This window comes from Ahaetulla prasina, chromosome 7 (assembly GCF_028640845.1).
Source record: "Ahaetulla prasina isolate Xishuangbanna chromosome 7, ASM2864084v1, whole genome shotgun sequence".
Taxonomy (NCBI): Eukaryota; Metazoa; Chordata; class Lepidosauria; order Squamata; family Colubridae; genus Ahaetulla; species Ahaetulla prasina.
The window spans coordinates 79,249,034-79,269,869 of record NC_080545.1 but is presented as its reverse complement, the minus strand read 5'-3'; the positions used below and the strand labels follow the sequence as shown (position 1 = coordinate 79,269,869).

The following is a 20,836-nucleotide window of genomic DNA, read 5'->3' as shown; positions in this document are numbered from 1 at the left end:
AGGCCACAGGCAGCCAGTGCAGTCTGCGCAGGAGTGGTGTTACATGGGAGCTACGTGTAGCTCCCTCTATCACCCGCGCAGCTGCATTCTGGACTAACTGAAGCCTCCGAGTGCACTTCAAGGGGAGCCCAATGTAGAGAGCATTACAGTAATAGTTTGATAGCAGAACAGTAACCAGAAGTAGTGGAAATGAATTTTCATACTTACCATGAATTAATTCTGTCCTGCGATGGGAAATGTATTCAGGAAGGAGATTTTAAAAAAATCATGATGGACTATAGTTTTAAAATGTTTTATTAAAAGCTGTAAGTTACAACCAAGTTAGCTATTTCAGTGCTGGTACAATCTGCATATAGAAATCTACTCTTGCTATTACGAAACGTAAAAACTTGGTGGAGGAAGTTCTGTCTATTTTATACATAAAAAGGCCTGTCTGCCCAGACCGTTATGACATCATAGAACCCTTATAGGCTACACCTTGGGGGTCCCATGTAAGTCACAAACATGCAGAACCAAAGTGGACTTGGCAGAATAAAAGAGGAATTTAAAATGAATCTATACTTTCGCATATATAACGGCACTCATGTACTAAATGATATTGCTGCCTTTACTGAGGTTTTCTACACATGCCACTAAGATTATACATTTAAAATACTAGAATATCAACTTTCCCCAACTTGGATCATTCCAGGTGTGTTGCATTACAATTCCCATCATGCCCAGCCAGAAAGACGATGGGTGACAGTTGTAATCTGACTCATTGGAGGATCAACAAGTTGGAGAACTTGTAACAGTGGAGTAAAAAAAGAGAGAGAGAGAGAGAGAGAAAAAAGAGGGTGCATTTGTATGCTTATTTTTCCCTATTGTACAATTAAGCTATAAATAACTTCTGGATAAAAGGACTAGGTGTCAATGAAACTTGTTAACCAATTACATTCAAGGAAGTCCCATTCTCATGGCCAGCGTAGCTTCCCTATTCCAGTGGTTTCTCTTGTTTCTTGCCTTCTTTTTTCTTTTTCTTGGGTTCTGTTGATACAAGAGGAATAAGAACAGGATCAAAACATCATCATAAAGAAAGATGACTCCAGAGGATGCCAAGAAATGAATGAGCATTTATTAGATCCCAGGAACAAGAGATATGCACAATACTATTTTGTATAATGTACTCAAGACTGTCTATCACGTGTAGATCAGTGGTGGGTTTCAAATTCTTTTACTACTGGTTCTGTGGGCATGACTTGGTAGGCGTTGCAGGGGAAGAATACTGTAAAATCTCCATTCCCACCCCAATCCGGGGAAAGGTTACTGCAAAATCCCCATTTCATCCTGATCAACTGGGACTTGGAAGGCAGAGAATAGATGGGGGCAGGGCCAGCCAGAGGTGGTATTTACTGGTTCTCTGAACTACTCAAAATTTCTACTTCTACCAGGTATTTCTAAGCCTGTTATTAAAACACAGCTGCCTGCAATTACTACAGGTTCTAGTCCCACCAGGTCCAAGGTTGACTCAGCCTTCCATCCTTTATAAGGTAGGTAAAATGAGGACCCAGATTGTTGGGGGGGGGCAATAAGTTGACTTTGTAAATATACAAATAGAATGAGACTATTGCCTTATACACTGTAAACCACCCTGAGTCTTCGGAGAAGGGCGGGATATAAATATAAAAAATATATATATATTAGCAGCTAGCTAAATGAGGTAGCCCTGGAATTCATACCATCTTCCTTCATTTATTGAAATAGCAGTTTTGCCAAGAATAACAATTTCAATTTGTTTAAATTATCTTCTTCCAGCTATAAGCCTCCTTTGGAAAAAGATCAATCAGCATCTCACACAGATACATTCTATCAGGACATTTCTTCTGCAATGAGTATTCGTCAACTTATACCTTCCTGAGTTGTATATCAAGGAGGTGACTATATAAATCAAACAGCCAACAAAGAAACAAATAAAAAACAAATAAATTCATGACTTGAGCAAAGAGGTGAAAGGCATGTTTGTTTGTAAACAGCATAACACTGGGTGGGATAACTAATAATCTTAGAGGATGAAAACAAATTCCAAATTGATCTTGACATATTAAAGTAGTGGTCTGAAAATTACAAAATGAAATGTGATAAATATAACTTCCTTCTTATGGAAGAAAAACGTACAATTCTGAAAGAAGGAGGCACCTTTGTTATAGTATGTGTGGGAAAGATCTTGGAGCCATAGTTGATCAGATATGATTCAGCTATGTGACATAGCTGCCAAGAAAGCAATAGCATTTTTATGAATGTCCAAATAATTGAAAATAATAATTCTGCTATATTCTGCCAGGTTCTACCTTGCTCAGTATACCCAATTCCAGCTATCTTTCAGAAGGAATCAGGAAAAACTGAGAAAGATGTCAACAAGGTTGATAAAAGGGGCTGGAAATGAAGTCCTATAAGAAGAGATTAAAGGAATTGCATATCCAACAGACGAGAATATCTGTAGCTCAGTGTTGGTGCTCTCTGAGCATGGTTGTTTGCTTACAGACATTTAATTATTAACAGATTAACAGAGTTGGAAGGGACCTAGTAGGTCATCTAGTCCAACCCCCTGCCCAAGCAGGAGACCCAAACTATTTCTGACAAATGGCAATCCAATCTCTTCTTGAAGGCCTTCATTGATGAAGTTCCCACAACTTCTGAAGGCAACTTCTGTTCCATTGGTTGATTGATTGGTTGATTTAATTATCCAGCTAGGTAATATCATCAGTGATCGGGTTACCTACTTAAGTAATGGAGCATTTGGAGTCCTTCCTGTCAAAGACTACTTCAGCTTTAATTGCAATAATACTAGAGCAACTAATAGATTTAAACTTAATGTCAACCGCTTTAATCTAGATTGCAGAAAATATGACTTCTGTAACAGAATCATCAGTGCTTGGAATACTTTACCTGACTCTGTGGTCTCTTCTCATAATCCTAAAAGCTTTAACCAAAAACTTTCTACTATTGACCTCACCCCATTCCTAAGAGGACTATAAGGGGCGTGCATAAGCGCACAAACGTGCCTACCGTTCCTGTCCTATTGTTTTTTGTTTGTTTGTTTGTTTTTCTTTTCTTCTTCCTATATATATATAAATATATATATATATATATATATATATATATATATATATATATATATATATATATATATATATATATATATATATATATATATGCTTATACCTCCTATATTTACTCATATATGTGTTTATATACTATATAATCTTTTTGTATGATACCTACATATATTGTTGTGACAAAATAAATAAATAAATAAATAAATTTGCAAGCAACCAGCCAGATTTAGAGAGCACCAAGAACACAACAAAACAATATATGGTTAGGTTTGAGAAAACTCACTGAAAAAGAGGTAAGAGTCTTGAAAGGTGAAAGTATTTCTAGAGTGCAGGGGCGGGGTAGAATAATAGATTTCAATTACAAGGAGTCACATCCTAGTCACTGAATGTTAGGAGTGTTGCAATAGTTAGACCAGGGGTCCCCAAACTTGGCAGCTTTAAGACTTGTGGACTCCCAGAATTCTCCAGCCAGCATAGCTGCCAAGTTTGAAGACCTCTGAGCTAGACCAATTAAACAATAACACTTGTTTAAAGTGGCAGTGATTTCCCATTCACTGACTGTGTTCAAGAATGGCTGAAGAAACCTTCTCTCAGGCTTACTTTAATATGGTTTCTGCACTTCTTACAGGCTAGGACCTGATGAAATAAATAGTCCTCTAACTCTGTCATTCTCTGCCGCAGCCTTCTGTAGGAAATGATGAATGGATTCTTTCAGCGCTCCTGAAGCATGAATATAAAGTGGGCTACAAGAACTGTGTGTCACAGAGACATTAAGTCAGTAGCTTCTTCCAGGTCTGAATGCTTTAGATTTTAGGTTCTAAACCTAAAGTTTGGAAGAGCCTCTTCTACTTTTTTAAACTTTGGAAGAGCCTCTTATTGGAGCGTTTGTTCCCCAAGATTACAGTAGAAGTATTGCCAAGGTAAAAGAACCAGGTATTCAGTCAGGAGAAGAATAGCCACCTGCCTTCTAAAGCCCATAGGCTTTATGAGATTTGCTATTGACCTTCAGAAAATCCCTGACCTTGCTGTCACTTCTGGTTTGTTCACTTGTCTACTCAAAACTGATGAATTGGTTGGGATAGGAACGAGAAGGAGCAGCCAAAACCACCCTTCATCTTGCAGCCGTAGGAAAAGAGCAAGCAGAAAGCGGGTGTTGCTTTCTGCAGGAAAGGGGGCTTTGTCCACACCTGCCACCTCCCTCTGCCAAAAGAAATGTTAAAAATAAATGTGTGATTTAAAAATGGGCAATGTATATCCTTCATCACCTAGGCAGATATTTAATATTATTTTCCAGATATACTTCCCTCCTCAGGGTTTCTTTTTTTAAAAAGGATATTAATAGTGTGGGAAGAAATGGAGGGAGGGGAGAGACAGAACTCAAGTATGATCCAGAGCCAGCTTTTCTTATCTCAACAGCCAGTTATACTTGGCACGCAAGTGTTTGTCTCAAGGATTAGCTGGTGCAGGACTCAAAAAATACCAGTTAGCTGTTGGAGAAAAACGGTCATTGTCCAACGGTGGAAGGCAAATGAGAAGATACTGCATGGCTCTGAAACACACACTTGCACCCACAAATGCTTTGAGTTACCTGCCGCTGTTTCTTTCCTTTTTTTTAAAAAAAAACTTTTTTATTGTTTTATTGTGATGCACAATCTGACAAACTCATAACATATAAATATCTCCTATTTTTAAACAACATTTCTTAGTGGTCTTCTTTCGCTTTTATACCTTTCCCTCCACATCTCATTTATTATTTTATTTTCTTTCTTATCCCATTTCTTTTCTTTTTTTTTAAACCGGGGAATCTTTGGAATGTGCTCACTAGCCAGGTGAGCAGCCCATTCTGCGCCTTTTCCACAAATTCTCTATTTCTAGTGTAAAGAAAAGAAGAATTGGGGTGACATGATAGCAGTACTCCAGTATTTGAGGGGCTGCCACAAAGAGGAGGGGGTCAACTTATTCTCTAAAGCACCAGAGGGCAGGACAAGAAACAATGGTTGGAAACTAATCAAAGAGAGAAGCAATCTGGAATTAAGAAGAAAAAATCCTAACAGTGAGGACAATTAACCAGTGAAATAGCTTGCCTTCAGAAATGGTGGGCACTCCATCACTGGAGGTTTTTAAGAAACAACTGGACACTTATCTGAAATAGTATAGGTTCTCCTGCTTGAGCAGGGACTGAACTAGAAGACCTCCAAGGTTCCTTCCAGACTCCTCTTCTCTTCTCTTCTCTTTTCATTATATAATATATAATATAATATAACAATAGAGTTGGAAGGGACCTTGGAGGCCTTCTAGTCCAAATCCCTGCCCAGGCAGGAAGCCCTACACCATCTTAGACAGATGGTTATCCAACATTTTCTTAAAAATTTCCAGTGTTGGAGCATTCACAACTTCTGCAGGCAAGTCGTTCCACTGATTAATTGTTCTAACTGTCAGGAAATTTCTCCTTAGTTCTAAGTTGCTTCTTTCCTTGATCAGTTTCCACCCATTGCTTCTTGTTCTACCCTCAGGTGCTTTGGAGAACAGCCCGACTCCCTTTTCTTTGTGGCAATCCCTGAGATATTCTATTCTATTCTATTCTATTCTATTCTATTCTATTCTATTCTATTCTATACTACCAGTGGTGAAATTCAAAATTTTTTACAATGGGTTCTGTGGGTGTGGCTTGGTGAGCGTGGTAGCGTGGCTTGATTGGTGTGGCTTGGTGAGCTTGGCAGGGAAGGATACTGCAAAATCTCCATTCCCACCCCAGTCCAGGGGAAGGATACTGCAAAATTCCCATTCCCTCCCCACTCTGGGGCCAGCCAGAGGTGGTATTTGCCAGTTCTCCGAATTACTCAAAATTTCCGCTACCGGTTCTCCAGAACCTGTCAGAACCTGCTGGATTTCACCCCTGGAGCACACGTCCATTTGTGCACACCAACACAAGTTATTTATATGATTTATATTATCACACTTCAGGACAAGATGCAACCTTTAGCCACATATCTACTCCTGTGGATGCCAGAGCCATTCTCAGCAATGCAAAGAACAAACTGCAAAATTCATACCTGTAATTAAATTTCACAGATGAAACTAGCTACTTTGTTCTTTCCAGCATCTTGCCTAATCTAAAAAATGGTGTGGGAAATGTACAAGAATAGAAAGGATATGTGTAGCACCACCTTTCCTCCAGGTAATATTGGAAAGGTGGAACAATCTTTTTCCTTTACTACTTCCAAACTTTAACTATTCCTCCCAAATAACCGCAGAAGGAACAATTGCTTGGACATTTTGCAGATGTTATCCAAATCAAATAGCCAAATATATCAATAGATGCCAGTTAATTTGGTCAAAAATAAAGAAATGACAGACATTTCCTTTCTTTTTCTTTTTTTAAGTAGACAGCAAAATTTTATGGAGCCTAACATCAACTTCTACCCTTATCACTAATGCAGTCTCTGCAAGGTAGATTGTATTTGTAAATTTCATTTGATGTTAAAATATACAACAGCTACATATATGGAATTCTGAGGACCCCAAAGTTTAAATTGCTGAAACTCATCTTGCATTAAAAATGAAGTCAAAACAGGAAAACTCAGAACTAGGGATTTTGACCGAGGATTAATGAACTAGAATCTTAACATCAGTTCTTGTACTCTGCTGTCAAAGTCTTCACCTTAGAAGTTCCTATTTTTGTTTAGGTATTATGTTCACTCATTGTTCTCTTCCATGAAGTTAACACAATGGGCCAAGAAGAGACTTAAACAAAATTGAGCTATCATTTGCCATGTTAAGGCATACTAAGTCTGTCAGGAAAAAGTCAACAACTCTTACTATTTGATGGAACTGAAGAACTTAATTAACAATACAACTTATTCTGTATTTTTTTTTCAAACTCAGCCTAATTTGCTTTCATTTTTTCCCTAAATGAGAAATTCATTGAAATACTTATGAGAGAGTGCTTTTTTTTTTTTTTTGCATTTTGTTTTAAGTAGTCAGGATATGTGAATGTCCCTTTCAGTGTGAAATTCATAGCGCGAGCTCTGCCGCCCGCCCGCCTCCTCCTCTGTCTGGTGGGCCGGGCTGGAGCCGTGGGCGTCCTGGGCGCCCCCTACAGCCCAGTGGCTGAATGGCCGGCCCGCAGCCCCGGGTGGGCAGGGGTAGTCTCAGCGGAGCCTCCCCGCATCTGCAACCGGGCGAGCGGCGGCTTCCTTGGGGGCCAGGACGGGGGCCGCACCCCACTGTCCACCGAGAATTTGCTGCGGGCCAATAAAAACTGACCCGCGGGCCGCAGTTGGCCCGCGGGCCGTAGTTTGGACACCCCTGTACTAGAGCAACTAATAGATTTAAACTTAATGTCAACCGCTTTAATCTAGATTGCAGAAAATATGACTTCTGTAACAGAATCATCAGTGCTTGGAATACTTTACCTGACTCTGTGGTCTCTTCTCATAATCCTAAAAGCTTTAACCAAAAACTTTCTACTATTGACCTCACCCCATTCCTAAGAGGACCATAAGGGGCGTGCATAAGCGCACAAACGTGCCTACCGTTCCTGTCCTATTGTTTTTTGTTTGTTTGTTTGTTTTTCTTTTCTTCTTCCTATATATATATATATATATATATTTGTTTTCTGAGGTTTTCACGGGTGTTTGTATATAGGTCTTTGGTTGTTCGGGTTTTCTCCCGTGTAAAATTGGAAGTGTCTTGGCGACGTTTCGACGAAGTCTCATTCGTCATCTTCAGGCTTCAGCTTCGTGCTTCTGGGAGCAATGTGTGATCGCAGTTGTTTCTTCCTTCAAAACGCCGCCAAGACACTTCCAATTTTACACGGGAGAAAACCCGAACAACTAAAGACCTATATATATATATATATATATATATATATATATATATATATATATATATATATATATGCTTATACCTCCTATATTTACTCATATATGTGTTTATATACTATATAATCTTTTTGTATGATACCTACATATATTGTTGTGACAAAATAAATAAATAAATAAATAAATTTGCAAGCAACCAGCCAGATTTAGAGAGCACCAAGAACACAACAAAACAATATATGGTTAGGTTTGAGAAAACTCACTGAAAAAAGAGGTAAGAGTCTTGAAAGGTGAAAGTATTTCTAGAGTGCAGGGGCGGGGTAGAATAATAGATTTCAATTACAAGGAGTCACATCCTAGTCACTGAATGTTAGGAGTGTTGCAATAGTTAGACCAGGGGTCCCCAAACTTGGCAGCTTTAAGACTTGTGGACTCCCAGAATTCTCCAGCCAGCATAGCTGCCAAGTTTGAAGACCTCTGAGCTAGACCAATTAAACAATAACACTTGTTTAAAGTGGCAGTGATTTCCCATTCACTGACTGTGTTCAAGAATGGCCGAAGAAACCTTCTCTCAGGCTTACTTTAATATGGTTTCTGCACTTCTTACAGGCTAGGACCTGATGAAATAAATAGTCCTCTAACTCTGTCATTCTCTGCCGCAGCCTTCTGTAGGAAATGATGAATGGATTCTTTCAGCGCTCCTGAAGCATGAATATAAAGTGGGCTACAAGAACTGTGTGTCACAGAGACATTAAGTCAGTAGCTTCTTCCAGGTCTGAATGCTTTAGATTCTAGGTTCTAAACCTAAAGTTTGGAAGAGCCTCTTCTACTTTTTTAAACTTTGGAAGAGCCTCTTATTGGAGCGTTTGTTCCCCAAGATTACAGTAGAAGTATTGCCAAGGTAAAAGAACCAGGTATTCAGTCAGGAGAAGAATAGCCACCTGCCTTCTAAAGCCCATAGGCTTTATGAGATTTGCTATTGACCTTCAGAAAATCCCTGACCTTGCTGTCACTTCTGGTTTGTTCACTTGTCTACTCAAAACTGATGAATTGGTTGGGATAGGAACGAGAAGGAGCAGCCAAAACCACCCTTCATCTTGCAGCCGTAGGAAAAGAGCAAGCAGAAAGCGGGTGTTGCTTTCTGCAGGAAAGGGGGCTTTGTCCACACCTGCCACCTCCCTCTGCCAAAAGAAATGTTAAAAATAAATGTGTGATTTAAAAATGGGCAATGTATATCCTTCATCACCTAGGCAGATATTTAATATTATTTTCCAGATATACTTCCCTCCTCAGGGTTTCTTTTTTTAAAAAGGATATTAATAGTGTGGGAAGAAATGGAGGGAGGGGAGAGACAGAACTCAAGTATGATCCAGAGCCAGCTTTTCTTATCTCAACAGCCAGTTATACTTGGCACGCAAGTGTTTGTCTCAAGGATTAGCTGGTGGATGACTCAAAAAATACAAGTTAGCTGTTGGAGAAAAACGGTCATTGTCCAACGGTGGAAGGCAAATGAGAAGATACTGCATGGCTCTGAAACACACACTTGCACCCACAAATGCTTTGAGTTACCTGCCGCTGTTTCTTTCCTTTTTTTTAAAAAAAAAACTTTTTTATTGTTTTATTGTGATGCACAATCTGACAAACTCATAACATATAAATATCTCCTATTTTTAAACAACATTTCTTAGTGGTCTTCTTTCGCTTTTATACCTTTCCCTCCACATCTCATTTATTATTTTATTTTCTTTCTTATCCCATTTCTTTTCTTTTCTTTTTAACTGGGGAATCTTTGGAATGTGCTCACTAGCCAGGTGAGCAGCCCATTCTGCGCCTTTTCCACAAATTCTCTATTTCTAGTGTAAAGAAAAGAAGAATTGGGGTGACATGATAGCAGTACTCCAGTATTTGAGGGGCTGCCACAAAGAGGAGGGGGTCAACTTATTCTCTAAAGCACCAGAGGGCAGGACAAGAAACAATGGTTGGAAACTAATCAAAGAGAGAAGCAATCTGGAATTAAGAAGAAAAAATCCTAACAGTGAGGACAATTAACCAGTGAAATAGCTTGCCTTCAGAAATGGTGGGCACTCCATCACTGGAGGTTTTTAAGAAACAACTGGACACTTATCTGAAATAGTATAGGTTCTCCTGCTTGAGCAGGGGCTGAACTAGAAGACCTCCAAGGTTCCTTCCAGACTCCTCTTCTCTTCTCTTCTCTTTTCATTATATAATATATAATATAATATAACAATAGAGTTGGAAGGGACCTTGGAGGCCTTCTAGTCCAAATCCCTGCCCAGGCAGGAAGCCCTACACCATCTTAGACAGATGGTTATCCAACATTTTCTTAAAAATGTCCAGTGTTGGAGCATTCACAACTTCTGCAGGCAAGTCGTTCCACTGATTAATTGTTCTAACTGTCAGGAAATTTCTCCTTAGTTCTAAGTTGCTTCTTTCCTTGATCAGTTTCCACCCATTGCTTCTTGTTCTACCCTCAGGTGCTTTGGAGAACAGCCCGACTCCCTTTTCTTTGTGGCAATCCCTGAGATATTCTATTCTATTCTATTCTATTCTATTCTATTCTATTCTATTCTATTCTATACTACCAGTGGTGAAATTCAAAATTTTTTACAATGGGTTCTGTGGGTGTGGCTTGGTGAGCGTGGTAGCGTGGCTTGATTGGTGTGGCTTGGTGAGCTTGGCAGGGAAGGATACTGCAAAATCTCCATTCCCACCCCAGTCCAGGGGAAGGATACTGCAAAATTCCCATTCCCTCCCCACTCTGGGGCCAGCCAGAGGTGGTATTTGCCAGTTCTCCGAATTACTCAAAATTTCCGCTACCGGTTCTCCAGAACCTGTCAGAACCTGCTGGATTTCACCCCTGGAGCACACGTCCATTTGAGCACACCAACACAAGTTATTTATATGATTTATATTATCACACTTCAGGACAAGATGCAACCTTTAGCCACATATCTACTCCTGTGGATGCCAGAGCCATTCTCAGCAATGCAAAGAACAAACTGCAAAATTCATACCTGTAATTAAATTTCACAGATGAAACTAGCTACTTTGTTCTTTCCAGCATCTTGCCTAATCTAAAAAATGGTGTGGGAAATGTACAAGAATAGAAAGGATATGTGTAGCACCACCTTTCCTCCAGGTAATATTGGAAAGGTGGAACAATCTTTTTCCTTTACTACTTCCAAACTTTAACTATTCCTCCCAAATAACCACAGAAGGAACAATTGCTTGGACATTTTGCAGATGTTATCCAAATCAAATAGCCAAATATATCAATAGATGCCAGTTAATTTGGTCAAAAATAAAGAAATGACAGACATTTCCTTTCCTTTTCTTTTTTTAAGTAGACAGCAAAATTTTATGGAGCCTAACATCAACTTCTACCCTTATCACTAATGCAGTCTCTGCAAGGTAGATTGTATTTGTAAATTTCATTTGATGTTAAAATATACAACAGCTACATATATGGAATTCTGAGGACCCCAAAGTTTAAATTGCTGAAACTCATCTTGCATTAAAAATGAAGTCAAAACAGGAAAACTCAGAACTAGGGATTTTGACCGAGGATTAATGAACTAGAATCTTAACATCAGTTCTTGTACTCTCCTGTCAAAGTCTTCACCTTAGAAGTTCCTATTTTTGTTTAGGTATTATGTTCACTCATTGTTCTCTTCCATGAAGTTAACACAATGGGCCAAGAAGAGACTTAAACAAAATTGAGCTATCATTTGCCATGTTAAGGCATACTAAGTCTGTCAGGAAAAAGTCAACAACTCTTACTATTTGATGGAACTGAAGAACTTAATTAACAATACAACTTATTCTGTATTTTTTTTTCAAACTCAGCCTAATTTGCTTTCATTTTTTCCCTAAATGAGAAATTCATTGAAATACTTATGAGAGAGTGCTTTTTTTTTTTTTGCATTTTGTTTTAAGTAATGAAGTAGTCAGGATATGTGAATGTCCCTTTCAGTGTGAAATTCATTGAGTTCTCCGGTGTTCTGATTTCTCACCGTTCCTTTAAATCCATGAAAAGTCATCCCACGTCTCTGTTTAAATTGGGAAATATGGACATCAGACAGACTTCATGGTAAGTGAAAGCTATGTAACTAAAGAGAATGTCAGCAGCAGCAACCCTTAGTAACACTTTTTTAAAAAAAATACCAAATGAGATTAAAAGGAGTATGTCAGGCACCCTGAGAATAAAGCAGAAGCTTCTTTTGTAGGCGAAGAAATCATTTGAAAAACTAAAGAAATTACAAGCAAAAACTAGTTTAGAAGGTATTTTTTTTCTTTTTTTAAAAAAAAATTAACCACAGATGTCTTGGAGAAGTCCCAATATTATCTTTACCCATTTGCAGTACCGGAACACTCAGGACCAACCCAATTTTATTGGTAAGTATTGAAAAGTGCAAAATGATGATAAAGTTGTGCCATTGTTAAATCAGAGCAGGGGTGAAATACTACTGGTTCAGGCCGGTTTGGCTGAACCGGTAGCGATGGCAGCGGGTGGTTCAGAGAACCGGTAGCAATGGTGGCAGGTGGTTTGGCTGAACCGGTAGTGAATGGCAGTGCGAGGCTCTGCCCACCCGCCCAGTCATCGTTACATCCTGGTTTTAACCAGGAAGTAACCTGTTTTTTACCCTCTGCGCCTGCGGTAAGGAAGGTAAGTAGATTTCACCCCTGAATCAGAGGTCTTTTTTCAGTGTAGTTGGGTACCACATCTGAATATTCAGCATTTTTTTTCTTAATAGTGTGGTCGCAATATTAGATAATTCTGAATTGATACAGGTAGACTTTTTTTTAATGTTACCCCTTGTATATGATATATGAAAATTTTAGGAAGAAGCCAGTTGAAAGTTTGTCCCCCACGATGTACAGCCACACAGAGTTTAAAGCTTAGAAAGAGAAACATAACAACTATCATTTTATGAAAATCAAATTAAAAATATGTTACAATTTATTCCTTTCCAGTAGGCAAAGGGACTGGGGTTGGCTTGAACACAAACAATTGTGAATTGTATCGATTCTATAAAAGTACCACACATTTCTTGCAAAATATGTCAGTTCTTGGATCCAACCTGCTGATGCAACTAGACCATTGTAGTATTGTGTGTCCTGGCAAAAGGAATGGAGAATTCCCAACAATGTGCTGCACAACTTGATTCATTGGATTAATCAGATTTTGTTATTTTCCATTAGGAGCAATAAATGGCTCGGCATTCTGAATGATGCTGACACAGACAATATGTAAGATTGCTGATTCTTACTGGAACGGCAAAGCTTGAACAATATATTTAAGGCTGTGCAGATGGCAGCCACGTTGGTCAATAGCATGTAAAGATCTGAACAATCACAAAATGGCAGAGAAGAGTTAAATTGTTAATATCCCTTTGCTGCCAATACAGTGGTCTTCTCTATTTTTGCAGCCCAGATATGGAAGCCCTACTAGACTGATGAAGAAGCAGGCACTGGAAGAACTGGAGGTTGTTTTGGCTCATTAGTTGCATGTCTTTTCCCCCTTTCTTGGAGGTCTTCTTTCCCTTCGTTTTATTTCCACGGTAACAATCCTATAAGATTAGGGCAGGGGTCTGCAAACTTGGCTCTTTTAAGACTTGTGAATTTCAACTCCCAGAGTTCCTGGCTGCGGAACTCTGGAAGTTGAAGTCCACAAGTCTTAAAAGAGCCAAGTTTGCCGACCCCTGGGTTAGGGTGAGAGAGAAATGATTGAGGAAAAGGACTTGCATCTTCTTGTCACTGGTCCAAGCCCAGAACATTAACCGCTACTAGACAATCTGTAACCGGGTCATCGTTTCAAAGATATTTTCTTACAAGATACCTCAATGCCTTCAACAATGGAAGAATTTTTAATGAACTGCCATCCATGGAAAAGTTCTTAAAAATTCAAGGAGACATTCAGAGTTGCATCTGCCTTGAAACTAGCCCATGTTGAAGTGTATAATGCAATCAAATATTACTTGTCCATATGAGATGTTTGATAATATTTTGTATTATGTCATAAAACTTTTGTGATGAATTTATGTAATAAAATATTATAGAAAATTTGCCGAATTTCAATTCTGTGGGGCTCATAGATTCCAAATTTTGGACACATTGTGTAACTTAGCCCATTGGTTGGTTAAAAAATTGTTACCCTTATGGTGCACCATTTCATCCAGTTAAAACTTATGGGAATGGGAGTTTTAGCAGTATATAGACTAGATCAGGGGTCTCCAACCTTGGCAACTTTAAGACTGGTGGACTTCAACTCCCAGAATTCCTGGCTGCGGAACTCTGGAAGTTGAAGTCCACAAGTCTTAAAAGAGCCAAGTTTGCCGACCCCTGGGTTAGGGTGAGAGAGAAATGATTGAGGAAAAGGACTTGCATCTTCTTGTCACTGGTCCAAGCCCAGAACATTAACCGCTACTAGACAATCTGTCACCGGGTCATCGTTTCAAAGATATTTTCTTACAAGATACCTCAATGCCTTCAACAATGGAAGAATTTTTAATGAACTGCCATCCATGGAAAAGTTCTTAAAAATTCAAGGAGACATTCAGAGTTGCATCTGCTTTGAAACTAGCCCATGTTGAAGTGTATAATGCAATCAAATATTACTTGTCCATATGAGATGTTTGATAATATTTTGTATTATGTCATAAAACTTTTGTGACGAATTTATGTAATAAAATATTATAGAAAATTTGCCGAATTTCAATTCTGTGGGGCTCATAGATTCCAAATTTTGGACACATTGTGTAACTTAGCCCATTGGTTGGTTAAAAAATTGTTACCCTTATGGTGCACCATTTCATCCAGTTAAAACTTATGGGAATGGGAGTTTTAGCAGTATATAGACTAGACCAGGGTCTCAACCTTGGCAACTTTAAGACTGGTGGACTTCAACTCCCAGAGTTCCTGGCTGCGGAACTCTGGAAGTTGAAGTCCACAAGTCTTAAAAGAGCCAAGTTTGCCGACCCCTGGGTTAGGGTGAGAGAGAAATGATTGAGGAAAAGGACTTGCATCTTCTTGTCACTGGTCCAAGCCCAGAACATTAACCGCTACTAGACAATCTGTCACCGGGTCATCGTTTCAAAGATATTTTCTTACAAGATACCTCAATGCCTTCAACAATGGAAGAATTTTTAATGAACTGCCATCCATGGAAAAGTTCTTAAAAATTCAAGGAGACATTCAGAGTTGCATCTGCCTTGAAACTAGCCCATGTTGAAGTGTATAATGCAATCAAATATTACTTGTCCATATGAGATGTTTGATAATATTTCGTATTATGTCATAAAACATTTCATGATTTATGTCATAACATGCATTACCAAATTTGCCAAATTTCAAATCCATGGGGAGGTTATGGGCTCCAGATTTTGGACAGATTCTGTAAATCAGCCCATTTGAGATACTACGCTTCAAAAACTATTGCCTTGTGATGCATTGTTTCTGCCAGGTAAAACTTACAGGAAGGAGAGTTTTGGTGGGATATAGATTGCTTGTGTCATTATCAGACATGTCTAAATTTCCCAAGGCACAATTAATCACAACCCCAAGTTTCATTGATAAGTGTTAAAGATATAAATCAAGAAGAACCTGATCCATTGTGTGTTACACTATGAATTGTTTATTGAATAAACTGCAATTGGTCATCCCTGATCTTGTTGCAATTCTCTTCTAAGTGGTCAGAGAGCAATCCAAGGGCTTTTCATACCATCTACTCTTAATTATCCATCTTTTTTTTACAAGTTACTTATCCAATAACTATAAATCCACTTGCATATTCATCTAACCTATCCAAACATACAGATTAGATCTATACATCCACTTTTTTTTCTCTCTAGTAAAATATCATTATATTATGGTGTCACTACATCTGCAAGTTATATTACTGTCTTCCTGCTGCATGAATAGAAAAGTTCTCAATATAATGACCTGACATCAGAGAAAGGGGGAAAAAAAGACTGTGACATATTTTTCATTTTCAACAACAGTTGGTGTTTCTTAAAAGATGCGCTTCCCTTTTAGAGTTCACATTCTCTCCAGTTTCCCAAAGTAGAAAGTTTAGACAGTTTGGCAGCACCGTATGTATTTTCACCAATAGATGCAAACAGCCAAGCAATGAAAATTTTCATAAGTGTTGTACTTTGTTCAATTTAATCACAATTGTGACATGCTAATGTAATGCCTATTACATTTTTGAGATCCAAGGGCTATAAAAGTTGGGTAAGGTTTCTGTAGTACACATACCATGGATTGCTTATCCCTATCATGTAGGAGAAGAGCAGGTAGAAAGCTGGGAGGCAGAGTTAGCATGTCATCAGCTTAGAGTTGTTATATTCCCATAAATGATCCAAGTCCACCCCCCCCCCTTGAATTCTGTTGACCGTTATCTGGTGACAATTTAGTATTGAGCTTTAGTTGACTAGATGTTTATGTACAGCCTTGAGCAATACATTCTTTGAACTGTAATTTAATGTCTGGTCCTGATCAGTGGTGGAATTCAATTTTTTTTACTTCCGGTTCTGTGGGTGTGGCTTGGTGGGCATGGCAGGGGAAAATACTGCAAAATCTCCAGTCCCACCCCACTCCAAGGGAAAGATACTGCAAAATTCTCATTCCCTCCCCACTCCTGGGGGAAGGATATTGCAAAATCTCCATCCCCACCCCACTCAGGGACCAGCCAGAGGTGGTACTTGCCGGTTCTCCAAACTACTCAAAATTTCCGCTACCAGTTCTCCAGAACCTGTTATAACTTGCTGAATAGCACTCCTGATCCTAATCCTTTGCACCTGATATATCCCACACTATGCCTTGGACAGCCATGTCTTACTAGGCCAAGCAAAAGAGGGGAGTTCACTCAAGGTTTGCAGGAACTTGGAAAAATGCCTGCCAAAGTTCTGAATAATGAACCCAACCAATTCAGCACTACAAGACTTTCAGCTTTCTCAAAGAACTGTTTTATTGAGTACATCATTTGGGCACGAATGAAAACCAAAACCAGCTCTAATTTTTTTCCGTGGTTTCAGTATCATTAAAGAATAGATAATTGCCTCCCTCATGGTCACAGGTCACATTGTCCAATTAGGTGTCATCTCCTAGGCAACTCCTTGGCAACTCCCCTCAGTCTCTGGCCAACACCTGTTGAGATGACCTTGGTTCCCACGGGATGATCTGCTGTTGTTGTCTGGTCTGACATTCAAGACATCCCCCCTCCCCCTCTATGTGGCAATCAGAGAAATGGAAAGATGGCTGAGGCAGGCTTGACAATGCCTTTCAATGGATCCCCTTTTTACTATATATCCGTGATGGCAAACCTATGGCATGGCCTGTATTTGGGTCCAGGAGGCTGCAGGGAGGTCTTCTAAGCTCAAAATGAGGGGTGAGGGATCGTGTGTGCATGCACAGGGGGTGGGCGGGACATGGGGGGGTCACGCACACATGCGAGGGGCACATTGCATTATGAGTGCTGGCACACACATGTACTATTGCACACGCGTGCGACTTTTGGCACCTGAAGAGAAAAAGGTTATCCATCACTTCTATACGTCATGGTGGAGGACATTGTTTTTTTCTGGAAAATCAATGTAATTTCTGAGTCATTGCTGAAAAATCAATATATATCAATATATATATATATTGTGAATTAAGAATCGTGCCTATTGCTTAAATAATTCTTTAAGCAAATAAGCTTGAACCAATTTTTAAAATAATTCTTCAAACACAAATAGCTTGAAGGAAGGAAGCAAGTATAATTTCTTATTCTTTTTCTTGCCTCCTTCATTCTTTATAATAGAGAAATGTGAATCCTTCACTAGTTGTTTCTGAGAAATTTGTTTTTATGTTGTTATATTTTCTTTTCTATATTCCTTTATTTGATAACTGGCCTTGCATCTGATGACTAATATCTGTGATAGGACCTCTATCATGATTATGCTAAGATATAATTCATAGTGGAACCCATTCAAAAATAAGGGGGTTTTTTTGTCTCTAAAATACCTGCAAGGATTCAAAACATCATTACTGGTGATCAAAGGTCACTCATACCACAAGTCTTTTTCTTGCTTCCTTTATTCTTTACAAATAACAATAGCTTATAAATCTTCTGATGGTTGATTCTGAGAAACATTTGTTTTTATATTACCAATGCCTTGGTAAGGCCACACTTGGAATATTGCATTCAATTTTGGTCGCCACGATGTAAAAAAGATGTTGAGACTCTAGAAAGAGTGCAGAGAAGAGCAACAAAGATGATTAGGGGACTGGAGGCTAAAACATAGGAAGAACAGTTGCAGGAACTCGGTATGTCTAGTTTAATAAAAAGAAGGACTAGGGGAGACATGATAGCAGTGTTCCAATATTTCAAGGGTTGCCACAAAGAAGAGGGAGTCAAACTATTCTCCAAAGCACCTGAGGGTAGAACAAGAAGCAATGGGTGGAAACTAATCAAGGAGAAAAGCAACTTAGAACTAAGGAGAAATTTCCTGACAGTTAGAACAATCAATAAGTGGAACAACTTCCCTGCAGAAGTTGTGAATGCTCCAACACTGGAAATTTTTAAGAAAATGTTGGACAACCATTTGTCTGAAATGGTGTAGGGTCTCCTGCCTGGGCAGGGGGTTGAACTAGAAGGCCTCCAAGATCCCTTCTAATTCTGTTATTATTATTATATTGTTATATTTCCTTTTCTTTATTCTTTATTTGATAACCATCTAGCATCTTCACAATACTTTAAAAAAAAAAACTACCAGTTTCGAGAAGCAAAAGAATCCTTTTTTAAATTGCACAACAGATTGGATAGAAACATTTCATTTGGGAAAGTTAAAAGGGAAGACTTATTTGAAGACAAAAGTTAGTAAATTTTTGAAATCTTGAAATGTTCTGTGGAGTTATGTGGGGGCTTATGGAAAACTGAAGATTTCTCCATGAACACAAGTCATCAGCCAAAGAACCAGTCAATAAACAAGGAAAGGATGTGAGATCATGTGCTCTTGACAGCTGCTTTTTCCAAGGAGACCATAGGGGACCATCTGCAGGTTTGAGCATCTGGAGATTAAGGGATTAACTGTTTGGCTTGCAGCCACAGCAGAGCCTTTGAAAGGGCACTAAGTTCACTTTCTAATCATTTTTGGAAATTGCCTATTAACTATCCTAAAGCAATTAGAGCCCTTCAGAACGACAAGTTTGAAAAGTCACTGAGTTAGTTTAGCTTCAACTCTGAACAAAAAAATAATTATAAGGTTAAGAACTTAAACAATTTGCAGTAAACAGCAAAAAGCTAAATAAGATTTTTGTCTAAGAAAGTTATAAATGGATTAAGGATCCAAATAAATTTGAAATATTCACTTTTGCTATAAGATTTTAGAATTAGCTATAAAAAAAAAATGCCTTCTCATGGCAACCAAATTTAGTTTGACTACCTTGGCTATTGTTAAGTCATAACAATGAAAAGGAACTTTATGGTTGTAGAAACTGGACAAGAGAGAGGACTAAAGATTCTAAGTAGAATTGTAGCAGATGACAATGGAAAAATACAAGTCTGCTTTTAGTGTTATTTAGTACTGGACCTTACAAAATGACACAAACATAACATTAGAAAAATATTAAAGGAGGTGTTTCAAGAATTGAGCCAAAATTTAACAGCTACAATATCAACAGTGTTAGCAATGATGTCTATCTCTATGGATAAAAGAAGTTCAAGTTTTTAAGGAGAGAATATGGAGGATATGGAGCAAATTTTGTCTGACAAAACAGAGAAAGTCCTGAAAGCAGAACTAGAAATGACACGCCAAGAGGTGTGAGATACCTATAGAAGTAGTTCTCGGCTTACAACCACAATTGAGCCCAAAATTTCTATTGCTAAGTGAAATATTTTACAACTTGCCACTGTTGTTAAGTGAATCATTGTCGTTGTTAGGCTAGTAACATGGTTGTTAAGTGAATCTGGCTTTCCCTTTGACTTTGTTTGTCAGAAGGTTGCAAAAGGAGATCACATGACCCCAAGATACTGCTACCGTCATAAATATGAACCAGTTGCCAAGCATCTGAATTGCAGTCATGTGACCATAGGGATGCGCCAAAGTTCGTAAGTGTGAAAAATGGTTATAAGTCTGGGGCCTCTGGTGGCTCAGCAGACTAAGTCAGTCTGTTATTAACACAGCTGCTTGCAATTACTGCAAGTTCAAGTTCAAGTCCCACCAGGCCCAAGGTTGACTCAGCCTTCCATCCTTTATAAGGTAGGTAAAATGAGGACCCAGATTGTTGGGGGCAATAAAAGTTGACTTTGTATACAATATACAAATGGATGAAGACTATTGCTTAACACAATGTAAGCTGCCCTGAGTCTTTGGAGAAGGGCGGGATATAAATTCAAATTAAAAAAAAAAAAGTCACTTTTTCAGTGTTATTGTAACTTCGAACAGTCACTAAATGAACTGTTGTAAGTCGAGGATTATCTGTATAGGGGAAAAAATGGAATGACAGTGATGAAACAAATTAAACAAAAAAGAAAGGGGCATCGGATCCAGAATGCAAAGGTTTTCTTACTCACTTGGATTAATAATTAGAATAAATATTAACTTATTCTGCCTTTTATCTCTTTTTTTTAAAACATATCTCAATAAGCATAATAGCTTTAAGAAGTGCTCCTACTGTGGAGAAGCGCTACAGAGTGCCAAATGTACAAGTAAAGCCATTGTTCTGATTAATTTTCCTTCTTTCTCCCCCTTTCATCCAAGAAAAATAGCATCACCATGAAAAACAAATTCTGCCAATATTATCCACTATTTCATGGAAGCCGTTATTCATGCCACTTTCTGCCCCTGCATGCACTGTTTTCCAGAGCCTATCAAGTCCAATTCAGTGACTGGGCTGCCCCCAAAATCTATTTTT

At 38.6% G+C, this 20,836-nt stretch overlaps 1 protein-coding gene across 3 annotated transcripts in view; it reads right to left on the bottom strand.

Moving 5' to 3' along the window:
• Positions 1-264: 264 nt before the first annotated feature.
• The window catches only part of PTN (pleiotrophin), a 139,155-nt gene continuing 118,583 nt past the window's right edge, over positions 265-20,836 (bottom strand). For 2 of the 3 annotated variants that reach the window (XM_058191530.1, XM_058191531.1), the window contains one exon: positions 265-1,026. In XM_058191530.1, the coding sequence (XP_058047513.1) occupies positions 974-1,026 (53 nt within the window). In that variant the 3' untranslated portion in view covers positions 265-973. The remainder of the gene's footprint in view (positions 1,027-20,836) is intronic. The other variant, XM_058191529.1, reaches the window with a different exon arrangement.